Consider the following 15,125-nt stretch of genomic DNA (forward strand, 5'->3'; position numbering starts at 1 on the left):
AGCACGACTACAGCTAGGATCCTACTCCAGTTGAGGAATGACCCATTATTCTCACTCCAATGGGAGAACACAAGCCCATAAGGCTTACAAGCCATATATTCATGCGTGATTTCCATGCTAGCTCAAAACTACTAACTCAAGCAAGGCAAAAAAGAAAAAGAAAAATGTCAAAATGAGAGGCCTAGTGGACCCTTATACTCGCATTTACCCTCACGCAGTGCACAGCATGACTCGGCATTTCATTCATTTTCTTGTATTCATGCACACTGCCATGCTTTTACTTAACTGTGACCACATTTGCACACTATTGCCCATATTGTTTGAACACAATTTGATCAAAAATGTGCTTATCCTCACTGCACCTCAATTGCAAGCTATACAAACAGACCATGCACTGAAAATTTTACGTGCCCATCTAAAAATAATGCAGGTGCAGCAATTCAGGCCTCTGCTGTTATACTTCTAAAAAAAATTTAATTATGGAGTTCCACGTGCCAAAACGACAATCTGATTAAGAAGCATGCTATGGCGGCAGACTTCCAATTAATTTTCACTACCTGGAGTTCTTTATCACACTTCTAAAGGATGGTACATGTGCGTTTTTGCATCCTGCCCCATTGGAATGCGGCCACCACTGATCCCACCCGCGACCTCGTTCTTACCAGTGAAACGCCATAGTCACCGAAGTACCGTGGGAAATATCACTGTTACACTCTTAGTAACACTAAAGAAGGCATAAAAGAGGTTTTGTGAAGCACTCACGGCACCAGGACTCCTTTCAGCAGATGCTCCAGTAGACTGCCAAGCAATGGAGCTGAGTTTTCCATGAACAGCTTCTTTGTCTTTAGCAGACCTCACCGACCCATAACCAACATCCTAGAGCAAGGACAGGCATGATACGGTTCTGTTACTACTACAAACATCTGCCACCAAGGTAGGCTCACAACTAGTAACATTGCCAACAACGCTTTATACACATGCCCTAAAGCATAAGAAGATTCCACGAATAAAATTCTGCGGTAAACCTGCTACCAGCTGCTCTGAACATCATCTGTACATGCTTGTGATCAAAGCTTTAACTTCTCTGGGCACCTTGCACTCTTACTGCTTTACACCAGGACTCGTTGAGTTCATGTCCAAAGTAGACAAGACCCATGAAGAAGCTCCACAGGATTGCCACAGGCTGCCACAACTGACTTTAAACATTAAGAGGAGACATGGCACATGAAATATAACTTTTGAACCACCAGCTCAATTTTAATAAAAATTAGAAGAAAGCAAGTTTAGATAAATAGTACAGGGCCAGGGGCCAAATTTGAACATTACAGAATAATTAATTTGTCAAAGAGCTTTGGCTCTTAAAAAATTCAAGTGACTATGGTAAGTCACAATCTCTACCTAGATGACGCCCTCCAGCGCTTGGGCCCTGGTGGTATCTTCGGCCTGCTGGATTGCCTTAAGTTGGTCTTCTGGTACACCTGAGCAACGCAGTCTCCCACTGCTCTCTGGTCTCATGTATTTTATTCTGTGTGGATGTCCGAGGACAAGCCCAAACCATATGCTGTATGTCCACCCTTTCTTGACAGAATCTACATCTATCCGGGTAAAGGTCCGAGTAGTAGCGGTGGTAGGCCACTAATGTTCAGCAATGATTTTTTATGACTTATATAACCATAAATTAACCAACAAAGTTCACTTATATAATATCAGGAAAGCGCAAACTATGCTACTGTGGTGCTATTTTTTTATATTTCACTGGTTCTCATAAAACAAAATTACATACAATGTCACCACTACAATTACACTTGAACGTTGCATTCAAAATTTCAATTGTTCATTAAGAAGGAACACAAAACTTAAATACCTAATTCTGCAGTAGCATTCCACATATAATTTCACTCCACTAAATGCCCTAGAAACAAACTGCCACAATGTGTACCAAAAACAGCAGTCAAAAATGGTTTGAAGGCGCTAACCCGCATGTCCTGTGAAATCGGGTGACTGCACGAAGCCTTGTGTAGTAGTAAACCATAGTGGAGCGACACCATCTGAGCCAATAATGCCTTCAGTATTGCCTTCTTTACAGATGTTACCAAAATAATGTTCTTTCTGACTTCATTCGCCAGCCTTTGCACATATCCTATGCACCCTCGATGCCACTTCTTAAGCTTATAAAAAAAAGAGAGAAAGAAAGAAAGGAGGAAAACTACCTTTAGAATGATAGTAGCCATTTCACACTAAGCCTTTTCCTCATACTGCGAACACACTTAGAAAGCAGTGGTCACAGGTACATTTCCTTTGTTTGCGGTGCCAGCAGTGCCATATAAAAATACAAATTCACAATTTATTACTGCATAAATGCAGCTGAAATTTTGCGGAACCCGTTGCGGAAAGTTGAGGAACCTGAAACTGCAAGAAAATTTATATGCATTTTTTTGACAAGAAATTGCCAATTTTTGCACCTAGTGACCAGTAAGATTACACTTAAAATTTAACACTCATTCTTAGCAGCTCAACTATCATATTTCGTTCCCACACACTTTCGTAGTCTACTAGTCTCTATCAAAAAGGACACAAAGAAGGAAATATGAATCAAGAATCAGACAGGTATCACTTGTTGTCTACTTATTAGCAATTCACCGTTTCAGCTAAAACTTACATGTAGGTACTAGTGTATAAAAGTATTATTTGCAGGCACCGCCTATAAACGCTACTTAACTCTAAAATGATGTGTGCAGCTTCTAGCTTCTGAAACTGATAAGCGTAATTGTGGCATCAGCCCCAAAACAGCCATATGTTAATGTGGAATCTCAGCTTCCTGTACAGATGACCTAGTGTCCCAACACCTCTACCCTGATGCCTCCTTAAATGGCAGGTAGCACAAATGGTGACATGAGTAGTGTTTCTAAAAACCACAAGGGCCCTTAATTTGTCAAGCACATTGTAGCAATCACCACATGACTCCCACAAATGCTTAGAATTACACTCATAATCCACCACCCTCTGCCTGATTTTAACTATGGTTCTGCAGTTTCCTAGCCACAGTGGGATCCGCTAATTCTGCTCTCATGTTCAGATAAGATTCGCAATATTGTGTGCTTCTGGGAAATTATGGGAGCATATCTCAATCTATCCCTTTTGGCGATATCAGTTGCACTGTTGCAGTGGAGACAAAACAGTACAAGACAAAATAAAGTTGGGAGACATGCAGAACTTCCTGTCCAAGCCATTTTCATGCTCTGTTGCCACCGAGTACAATGACAGACTAAGCAGCAGGAGCACCATTTACTAACTTTTGGCACTATGCTCATCGTTATAAAATGCGAAAGTAAAATTTCCAAAAAGTGAGTTTTTAAGAATGCAGACATTGTTCTCATCACTTGGTCCATATCATGGCCTACTTTATATCCATTCAAGGACAAAGGCCTTTCCCAGTGATCCCCAACTACACCTATCTTGCAGGACCTAATGCCATACTATGGCTGCAAATTTCCCAATTTCATTGCAACACTTTCCCCAATTTCACCGCAACAAATTTGCCTTTTGCTGGCACCCATTTCGTTAATCTAACTGATAACTAGTTGTCTGCTCAATTTTAGCCCAACTACATTTTTTCATCTTAACTACACCCATTTGTTCTGTAATTCACACCACGGTCTTCCTGTCTCTTAATGTTGAGCTTATTATTTTTTATTTCGTAGCTCATTGCTAGGCCCTTAGCTTCTTAAGCTTCCTTGTCCTCAATGTTTGTAGGTTAGTAACTTAGTACTTGAGTAATGATGGAACCAATCGTAAACTTTTCAAGAATAGTGCCCAGCTGCCAGTCCTGACTTGGGAATGACTGCCATCCATGCTCTAAGCCATTTTCATTTGTCCGAAAGTTCCTTTCTCAAGATCCATGCCCCTGCAACCATATGGCCTAGCCCATATCATGAGACTTCCAAGAGTGGAAATGAAGCTGACCTCATCGGGCACATCGGAGGTGTCGTCGCGTGTTATGTCGGCGTTGTCACTGCGCACAGAGGCCATGCTGAGGTTGGATGGTGTACGCTGGTGTGACAGGCCCCTGATTCGACTGTTCTCCTGGGCAAGGTTCTCGCACCGCTGCTCCAGCCGATCACGCTCCTTCACCAGCCGCTGGTAAGCCGATCGCTCCTCGTCGAACTCGGCCAGCAGACGCTGACGCTCGCTTTCTAGCTTCTGGCGCAGCAACTCTGCAAGGTGCAGATTGAAATTATTGCGCGCTGCAATAAAACTAATCTCACCACTGCAGTGCATATTTGTTGCAGATTACCTTACAGTGAAATACCACTGTACGCACAATTTTTTTTCCCCATCACTTCTATGCGTGTCCAAAAATGAAAATTTTCTGCCATAGCTAACATTTCATATACATCAACTCTAATTGCTGTATTGCTAACACTGTATCATAACTCACTTTAAAAATCTTTGAAGTTTGTTTTAAGGCAAGAAAAAAAAGAACAGTTACAAATACATGCCAATACAACCCTTATTGCTAAAACTACATCATACTGGCCTAATCTTTATAAGTCTACTGACCCCTTTAACAACCAAGCCAAACCTGGTACTCACCCTAGTTTTTCATAGCAATGTTTCCAAAGGCGAGCCGCACTCATCCATGCCACTGCTTATTCTGCTTTGCTTGCCGGAGAATAGAACTCAGTTCTCACCGTGCATTTGATTCTCTATGCTTGAACATATTATATGTTTTCAACTCTTATCACTATAATTTGATCAGATAATAAGTACGTTCAATCCTTAAACATGTTGTGAAGCAGGTGTATTTCATTATTATTTTAAGTGAAAATAAGAGGTAAACCGCACCTGCAATACCTTTTCCGAACCTGGATATAATAGGCAAGAATTTTCTGAATTAACGAGGAAGGTGGATATCTTGTACACTTCTTAAGGAAAGAATTTGGGAGTTAAAGAGTTAAAGAAAAAAAAAAGAAGTTACAAATACTATGTAAGGTTCATCGTTAGGCTAGACTGACATTAAACCTCTATCACATTTGTGCAAAAGTAGTGAATGGACAAGGTCAAACCTTTCATAGCGTACCAGATTTTGATGGCAGCATAGCTACAAAATGTGGCTACTTGAACCAGATGAATAAAACAAAAGGTAAAAACGGTTACCCTGGGCACTTTCTTGGTTTAATTGGATTGCCTTGACCATTTCCTCCAAGTCATGCTGAAGCCTGCTTTTTTCCTTGTCTGAAGCTTCGATTTTCTGAAAGGGAAAGCATTGTTCAGAAAGAACGTATGGAAAATCAGTCCTGTGGAATACTGCAAGGTGGAGGAAGTGTCACGAAAGGGAAAATTGTCATCCACCCTACAGCATCACGAAGCTACAAAGGAAACCCATACGGATTTCTCAGATGGAAAACATGTTTGAGAGAGCATGTCTGGAATTCTTAGCCGAGGCTTTACTCTTCACACCCCACACACAACAATAGGTCAGCACATAATAAAACCCCCTCATTAGTTCCGATTATATGTGACCAAAAAAGATGTCCGAGTTAACTGAATGTTGAAATATCAAAGGTACCGAAGGTAGGAGAACAATAAACAAATGCTTGTTACAACAACAAGCTTTTATTTACTGAAGAAATCAGCAAATCATGTTTCTATTTTGTGCCAAAGCCGTGACTGATTACTGCTTACAGCGAATGATGGCGTCACAACTTCCTTCACAGTGCAGCCACGGTGCAAGACCTGCGTCTTAGTCCGAGACATGCTTTTCAATACCACATGCACATTCTGATTATTTTTTCGCCAGTGAGCTGTGTGTGATGTTTCCCCACGACCAGCAACCTGCCCCTGCATTGCAGTGTTTCTCAGAACACTTAGCAAAGCTGTGGTATATTAGTGACAAACTCTTGCGCAGGAACGTTTCTACAACAGGCACACCCCCCTTGACTATGTGGCATAACAGGGAACTCCCTCCATCTGTGACTTTACAAGATATAGTAAGAATGTGCTAATGGGACACCAGTTTTTTGTCTGTCATGTTATAAGTGAGGACACTCAACAGTCTTTGTACCGGGAAGGATTGTAACATAGCATGCACTACCTATGTTCTTAAAGAGAAAACAAATATAGGCAGTTGCACGACTACACAACAAAGGGAGCCACCCAAGCCTTGCCACCTTTCATCCCTCGCATGGTCGGTGCAACCCACGAAAAAAGGATATAAAAGAAGGGAACGGACAATGCACGAGCAGTCGTTCCGCAATGTGAGAGCTGTCCTCTGTCTTGGCTTGTTCCCTGACCGTTCACTCGCATACATGAGCAATAACTGTATCTTGGCCCTGACCTCTCTCATTCCTGCTCGCTTGTGCTGCCGTGGTTGGCACCTGCAACAGTTACCCATTGTCCTCGTCAATGCAGAGGTTTTAAGGTGGCCCCTGGACTACGTAGTCGCCCTGCTCTCAGTCTCACTTTTGGGTGTCCATCATTTCTTTGGGTTCTCAATGCTCCAAACCTATTCGCGACAGCTGGCATGGTGCGATCCAGAGAAGGGTCAGGTACGCACACGTGAATTTGAGTAATACCCTTATACAGTAAAACCTCATTTAATTGCACCTGCTTAAAGCAGCTTTTTCAAATCCCCGTCTCAGCAGTCACTAAACATTGTGAGTTTTGTATCCGCATAAACTGCACCAGCTTATTGCATATGTATCGGTTTACACGTAGCGTTTCCACTTTTCGTCACGAAATCGCAGCGATACGGCGACCCGGCAGAACAACGAGCCTCAGAGATCGGAACGGCTTCGAAGCGCAAACACAGAGGGCGCTTGGAAGGGTGAAGCCACATCAACATCATTTTGGCATCGTGCCAGAGCCAGAGAGCGTTGTGGCCCATGTTGTGGTGTCGTGCAAGCTAGGACAAAAACTGGGTGCTCAGCATAGAAGAAAAATTGGACATCGTTCGTGCTATCAAACGTGGCACGAAGAAATTTGTGCTGGCACGCAAGAGGGATCTACCGTTGACTACCGTGCCAGAGTCCCAGCTTGGATCCAAGCTAGGTGAGCTGAGCCATTATCAGCCTCTTGTGTGTAACCTCCAATTTGCGGTTTTCATCTCAGCCATGCGGAACGCTCTGCCACTGTGGTTCTGTTTGTTTCTGTTGTTGTTGTCATTGTTGGGGGTGAACAAACACCTTAAGTTAAAGACTAGCCCTGCCCCCCTGGCCTGAACCCGCCTGGTCACAACTCAATGTGAACTGCGGTTTAGGGGTCACAGCTCTGACTGTTACGGCTGCTGCGAAAGCCCTGGTGAGTGACTGCCGCTCTGCTGGCACGATGAGATCCAGAGAAAGCCAGGTACAGACGAGAAAATTTCAGTAATACCCTTACAGCACTTAGAAACAAATTGCAAGAAGGTCGAGCCATAATAGCACAGTTATGAGCACCAGCAGATGCAGTGCAGGCCGTGCCGATAGCAATGCATCGGTGTAGCTTGCAGTGCCTTGCAGTGCCACTGGCGTGTGTTGCATCGCTTGGCACCATAAATTTTGGAAACCATTGCCGACTGCGCTTAGTGCCTGCAGCTGTCATAAGATGGTGCCCACATATTTTTATAAAATGCTACTAAAAAGATACGGATATTTGTCCTCAGAAAAAATATTCACGGACGATTACAATACACACTAATATGAAGCTTGAGCAGAGCTGTATATGTGCTTTCATTTCACTATGTATTGGCTGGCGTGGAAAATCTGTCTCGTGCAGCACGTTGCAAATGGAGCAAAGTGTGGCACGACTGCCTCGCTAATCAGGAGATCGCGAAAGGGAGTACATGGGTGACGCATGGGTGCGATTCACAGCAGTCTCTGCAGACAACCTCCACTCAAGCAGCACTTTGTTTTCATACAGACAATGTGCGCTACTCTGCCGCCATCTCGTAGCCATCATCACAAAACCCCTTGTGTGTGGCACTGCGCTTTTCTTCTTCTGCTTTTGCCATATACTCCTCCTCTGCTTTCCTCCTCATGCTCTCTTCGCTCTCGCTGTTTTTTTGTTTTCATCCTCCACTGAACTACATGTTTACTCTCATCTTTCACTATGCTTGTTCACTTCGTTACCAGGTAAGATGCCGACAACGGCGCTTGCTGCAGGAATGGGCGCCTGAGAGCTGCGCTCTAAAGAAATATTGCAGTTTTGCCAGAAAAGCCAGAGCGACAGCAAAGAGACAACTACACAAAGTAAGGTTTGTAGTTTTGAACAGCTCTCACTTGACGACCACAAACACTTGCCGTCACAATGCAAGCAAATGCTTCACACTGTTCTCAGAAACTTGAGATCACATGACCGCCTACACTAGAAGCGCGGGAACACAATGCGCATCAAGGCATCTCAGCTCTGCCTTTGCACTCACCACAAATTAAGTCCAAGATATTCAGCGTGGCCCACGTATGGGAAGCCATGCACGGCGGCAGATAGGCGTGCATTTCCAGCAACCCTCCACCCTTTCTCTTGGCCCCTTAGCGTGTGCTTGATCACATTACCGTGCTTTCATGTGTCCCAAAAGCACAGGTGAGAACCCCACAGCACTAAAGCAAACGTCAGCTCTCCGAGCGTTTCTACGAGAATTCCAAGCTGCATGTGCCCCGTGGCCTCCGCAAGGTGTTTACCAACGCGACAAATGGCACAGCGGTATTTCCTGCATACAGCATACTGGCACGCATGCTTCGACAGCATTTTTGCCGTTCAAACTATTCATGCAGGACGCTTGCAAGTAACTTTTGTCTTGGCCAACTGTCACATAGCTGTCCATCTTTACACTTCTTGTTATTGTTCTTTTACCTGAAAATGTCTTTTCTGATGAAAGTGGGGAGGCCAGTTCAGGGAATCTCCGGCGGGGCACTACTCACTGTGCCTCTAAGCGTTCAGCCAAACAAGGGCATTATCGCCCGCCTTTTGTACTGGCAACCAAAGCCCATCTTCTAATTTTCCAAACTGTTCAGTGAAAACTGTTCAGTGAATGCTTCCAGACTATTGTGTATTTTCGCTTTTTAGACAATCATAATTCTTTGCTCTAGTTTGTCAAAAGCCCAAAAGCTGCCTTGGTAGTTTTCTATACATCTTTATTTTGGGTTGTAACTCTTTGGGCAGATGGATGTTATCAAGTTCTAACTCAGCGAAGCTCGCCCGCGATTCTATTGCATGCTTTAACCTATGTGGCCTGACTGTTTCTGGTCGACAAGGAGCTGCGATTGGTCTTTAAGATTGCTTGCTCTCTGACGGGGTGTGTCAGGACGTTTCCCAAGGCACCTTAAATGTTTGTGCCGGATGTATCAAGAGAACAGGCAGCAGATCGCTGCTCTTAAATCATTAATTCAGTAATGTGCAAGACCTACACATGTCATTCATGTAACTAAACATCAAATAAACAGAATCAGGAAAATGTCTAGGAATCTCCTGTGTCCTCACATCTCTCCGGTGTGGAAAAAGTAGTGACATCTATGCTAGACAACATTTTGTTTTTTGCTAGATTTTCCAGCCATACAGGCTCCAAGTATGTGCTTGAAATGGCCAAAAACTTTGTTAAATCAAAACCATGTCACAAAATTACTTAGTTAAATTGTGAAAAAAAAAATGTGCAGCTCTCACTAGAACTAAGATTGGGAAGTGCAAATAGTTGGCTACATCGTGAATTTTGTTAGATCGAGGTCTGTTATATCGTGGTTTGACATACTGCCACAGATGGCCCAAAAGTGCATTATCTGAACGCAAACTTAAAGAGACACTAAAGAGCAATATTAAGACTTTGTTCGTTAACTGAGCTTTTAGAATACCAAAAAGATCACTCTTACCATGCACAGAGGCTAGCCAAAAAATATGCAAAAATGAAAGATGGGTGGTGACACACCTTTCAGGTTCTTGAACTAGCCTCCCACGACATTAAGAATATTTAACATTGAGTCCACCTCCTTAGTTCGTTGTTCATCAAGAAAGAAGAAATACATTGCATTCTAATGAACCAACAACTTCACCTAGGAGGATTCGCGAATTTTTTCTGCACTAAAAACATTCAAAACACACACATACAAAAAAACAACCTTGAAGTCTGTTAAGGTTAAAAACTGGGCATGTTAGTATAGCATACTAGAAGTTGGATTGCACAACATTTTGATGAGACCCACAGAAGAGAAACACACAGCGAAGCGCTACTTGCAACTATACCTCTCCTCAGCTGCAGAAAAGGGAGTGGTATATTCTGTTCCACTTTCATGCGGCAGAAAGCACATCGGACAGAGTGGGCAACGTCTGAACGGAAGATGAAAGGAGCACAACTATAATGTTTCAATAGCAGTCGCCGGACACCTCGGGATTCATTGCAGTGACTGTGGATGTCAGCCAATCTGAGTACGACACGATTGTGAGCAAAGATAGCAGCCAAATGACAGAGATTATCGAAGCTGCTGAGACTGTGCATATGGGGAAGTATGTGCGCAAGCATGCCGTCTGTTTCCCTTAGTGCAAAAGAAACAGATTTCCTCACGCCTTAATCTGAAATTTTGTATGCTCGTTGTTCCTTTCTGTTGCAATGATCCAAGTGATCATGTGAAAAAGGCGGCTTGGTATTGGTGGGTGGTCATTTCTGTAAAATTGTTTTTGTATTTTTGTTGCTCTTCCCCTTTGAGTGTCTTGTATTTATTCCGCTTACAAGGGAATAAATCGATAGTTGGAAGTAGCACTCTGTTGCGTGTGTTTCTCTTCTATGTGTTCCGTCAAAATGTTGCGCAATCCAACATTTGAAGTTTGCGGCATCACAATGACGTACCAGCACTTAATTACGTGTGAAGTTCTAAAATTGGAAATTCGGCCTTCCTTTTTCCATTAGCAGTTTACATTTTTATGTGGATGGAATGATAATGATTAATCTGGTTTTATGGTGCAAAGTGACTTTAATAAAACAAGTGGCACAATTATGAAAATAAATTATACTCTTGGTGTTGAATGCTGTATGTGGACATAAAAAGCTACAAGAGACAAAGGTGCAACGGGCCTAGTTACAAAAAATGGAGCTTATGCAAGGTCAAGTAGAAATAATAGTAACTGTGTATTTGCGATCTGTAGATTTTGATGATTGTGAGTGATGAGATGTTACCACACAACTGTCTGCAAAGTCAGCTGATGGATTGAAAATATGGTTTTGAAAGAATACTTCACCAGTATAAACCAACTTAGAGTTGCTCTTGAGTGCACCTTTAACAATTGTGAAAATAGGCCCTCAGCAACAGACGTACCTGGCTGAGCGCTGTGTTTGTGGATAGCAGCTCTTCCTTCTCACACGACACCTGCCGTAGCTTCACCTGGACGGAGGCCAACGTCTCCTCCAGTGCAGACAATTTGTCGTTGGAAACTCGCAACAGGTTCTCCAGATTCTTGGCCTGCTCTAACTTCTCCTGCAGGCCACGCATGTCCTCACCCTGAGACCGGAACGTCTTGTTCTCCTTGACCTGTGTGAGTAGAGGGAGTAAAGACCACCAAACTTCGAAAAAAGAATTCCATAATCACCTAAACGCACAACTGCTTTATGTGGCAATGAAGGGCATGTCACGTGGGCATGGAGCTCCTTCACGCATGTCACAAAGTTTGAAGTCTGTACTATTTTCACACCTTGGTTTCAGTTTCGCCACCAACAGTGGTACAAGGTTTTTTAGAGAAATTAACATAATAGTTTCACTTCTTTTGTATAGACTGGAAAACCTATCTTACGATCGCAGTATGCAGCAGGGAACAGCGGCACGTTTGCCTATTAAAAGCGTGCAGTATGCTTCCAACGGCACCGCATAGTGTAAAACAGGTGAAGATGCTTATCGCATTGAAATTGGCAGCAACAACTGTGAATGCGGCGTGCAACAACCTGGGAGAGATTTGCTGGTACCGGAATAAAAAACTGAGTGCACGCCGGCATTTTCACGTGAGACGGGCTGCCAAGTATTGCGGTGAAGCTGCCACGGTGGGTGGCTACTGCGTGCACGTCGCACATTTCCTTGTTTATATGGAACCTAGCGGCTGGAAAATGCATCATACGATCACCGTTTGGCAATTTATCGAATGTTGGTGCCGAGAGATAGTGTTTTCCGAGAACAAATGAACCGCTCAAAAATAAGCGTAACTCAATAGGGTCACTTTTTGTGTTCTCAACTGCGAATGTTGGCATCGGGAAATCTTATGTAACAGGATTGTGTCAGTGAGGTCCTACTATAATTCATCTTGTTTTTGTGTGTGAAGTATGTTTCTGCATGTACCTGCCTGCTACGACCCCCTATGGGATCAGCAGTATCCTCAAATACCAAAAGTAAGACTGACCAGCTCTTCAATCTTCTGCTGCAGTGAGATGATCTTCTTCTCAAGTCCCTTGTTGAGCTTCTTGACGTGCTCCACCGATTTGGCCTCAATCTTAAGCTTGCGCAGCTGCTTCTTGGCAAAATAGCGGCGCACGGCCGATTGGGCCACGATAACACAGGCCACGTCGCGTTGGTACTTGCGCCTCGTGATCCAGCGACGCACATTTTTCTGCAAGAACAGAGGCCATGTGGTCAAGAATACAAAGAAACCTGCAACAATGTTCCCACTGGCATGATTCACTCCCGCCTGCATGCAAGAACTGAGCAAAAAAAGAAAAAGAAATCTGTGAACGTGCAGCTACTTATTCAAAAGACTCAATTTGCTTTAGCTTTTCAGAGCTACACCTAGACAATGAGGTATGGATTAGCTTCAACAACTTGGGATTCCGTATGTTGCTCCATTCTGTCCCCACTGAAATACAGCCATTAAGTACTAGCAAGTAATGAAATAAAATACGCAACCTGTATAAACGTTGATGGCCACCTCAAGGTAGGTAACCCACAAAAAAAATAAACTACTTTATCTGCCTCGAAGTCCAGATAGGCCACACAAAATATGGCCTTTCAAACTTCGCAGCAGAGCCGTATCTTTACTTTTAAAATGCAATTGCAAAAATGAAGACAAAAGAAAAGTCGACTCTTCAAGAATATGCCGGGCTTTTAAGGTAAATGACAAAAGGTTTTAAGCATACTCTACATGAGATCTCAAAATCATATGCTGAGCCCTAGCCCAATCACGCAAGTCACCAAAAGACAAAATGACAAGGAAACAGCAATTTATGATGGTATCATAGCATGATTTGATGCGAAATAATGGCATTAGCAATGTTGGAGATAAATCCACACGAAAAACAACCGCTGATACAGTCCGTAAACTGAGCAAGCATGTCTCAGTTAATCAGTGATGCCCTTGCACACATAATTCAGTACTGGTGAGCTACATCATTTAAAGTCCGCACACTAAATCAGCAACCTGATATGCTAATCTACTGTAAGAGACCTTATGCAAGATGCTTTTTGATAAGGTCTGCCTGAACATGGCAAGCAGTGGGGCTCCGGCTTATTTTTAGTCACATGAATCAACTCTTCCTCAGTATTAGACCCGTTCTTGCAGGTGCGCATGAACGAACTTTGGACAAAAATTACAAAACTTTTGGGAAACGGAGTGCACGAATCATGCCTGATAGACATTGGCGCTACACACACACATACACACACACACACACACACACAAACACAAACACACACACACACACACACACGCACACGCACGCACGCACACACACACACACACACGCACACATTGAGCAACACTTGACAAGTGCAGCTCTCCACAAGTGTTGCAAAGCTGCATGTTTCATCTACAAAGCATCAATAGGCGTCATTATCAATGGTTGCACCAACTGAATTTTGTGACGTGGCTCACTGCCCTTTTAAGACCGGCTACAGTGCATGCACTGCACAAGTGCATCGACTTGCCTGGATGATGACAGCAGCAGCATTGCGCTGGAGCTGGACGTACCGGTTCCGGGCGTACATGCCCCGGATGCGGCACTGAAGCTGCAGCACCAGGAGCCTGAGGCGCTGGTAACGCCGCCTGGCAAGAAAGCCTCGCACATGCCTCTGGATGAGGATGGCCGCCTTGGTGCAACGCAGGAAATGTGCATGCCTGTTTGCCACAAAGGAATAGATCAACACAGGGAAATTTACAATTTGAGCAAAAACACTCTCCGAATAACTTAGAAAGTTCAAGGAAATGATATACCTGGCGTCAGCACAGATTTACTTCAGTTACAGGACATGCTACGCCTGCTCCCTTTCTCGTATGCCCATGATTTAGTCTAACTTGGCTTGTCTGTGGTGAGTCCGCTAAGGTTTGTCATGGGATTGGCCCTACACAGTTGCTGTTGGGACAAATTTCACTGGTTGTTTTGGAGGAGATACTTCAATAAACAGCAAGCGTCCAGATCCAGTTATTTTACAAATTAAGAGAAAAAACTTGGTTCTCTCTGCATGTTGCCACACACAACCAGTAGAAGTGACATGGTACACACTATGAAATCCAAGTTAATCCTTGCCTAAACAGAGGAGCAAGGGAGAAATCCAATGCAGATACACATGATCTGAAACTAGCAAGTTTTTAAGAGACCACAGAGAAAAAGGATCTGCCCTATACTGATGCATACATTTCACCTTTGCTTGCACAGAAATAACAGCATTTTTAGCGCTGTGATAGAGATAATTTACAACACCAACACAAACAAGCCACTCCACCCCCGTAACCACATCATTTGCCTGCACTCCTTTATTGCCTCTTGTTTTATTCACATGTTTTCTCTCACAATATGAGAAAATTTGCAAGTTGCTGTTGTGCGGCAAGAAATTGTTGCTGCATAACAGCAAGATCTCTCGTTGGCGAAAAAACGGGCTTAGAGATACTTCTGCCACTGTGGCCAGCTCTCTGCCATCACGGCCAGCCAACTCAAGTGCATCACCACCACCACGGTGCTTGAATACTTTTCATCTGGTGATAAAACTTCCACTTAATGCTATGGGAGAGCTCCATACAGCGCCTGAAGCAGACGCACCACGGAGCTGGCGCAAGCAGATGCCGAACGTACGCCACAGGCGTTCTGTGCGTACGCTTGCTATTGTGCAAGGGTCCACTCACTGTATCGGCGCGTGAATGCTTTCGACACAACATGCAAATCACTGCCTTGTTTTTCTGTACGGTGCACAGGA

General features: G+C 43.7%; 1 protein-coding gene across 2 annotated transcripts in view; it reads right to left on the reverse strand.

Annotated features, from left to right (window-relative positions):
* The window catches only part of didum (dilute class unconventional myosin), a 70,229-nt gene that overhangs the window by 23,329 nt on the left and 31,775 nt on the right, over positions 1 to 15,125 (reverse strand). For both annotated transcript variants that reach the window (XM_075693154.1, XM_075693155.1), the window contains 6 exons: positions 13,863 to 14,052; positions 12,346 to 12,552; positions 11,277 to 11,489; positions 5,158 to 5,251; positions 3,964 to 4,214; positions 763 to 876 (listed from right to left, as the gene is read on the reverse strand). In XM_075693154.1, coding sequence (XP_075549269.1) covers positions 763 to 876; positions 3,964 to 4,214; positions 5,158 to 5,251; positions 11,277 to 11,489; positions 12,346 to 12,552; positions 13,863 to 14,052 — 1,069 coding nt within the window. The remainder of the gene's footprint in view (positions 1 to 762; positions 877 to 3,963; positions 4,215 to 5,157; positions 5,252 to 11,276; positions 11,490 to 12,345; positions 12,553 to 13,862; positions 14,053 to 15,125) is intronic.

This window comes from Dermacentor variabilis, chromosome 5 (genome assembly GCF_050947875.1).
Source record: "Dermacentor variabilis isolate Ectoservices chromosome 5, ASM5094787v1, whole genome shotgun sequence".
NCBI lineage: Eukaryota > Metazoa > Arthropoda > Arachnida > Ixodida > Ixodidae > Dermacentor > Dermacentor variabilis.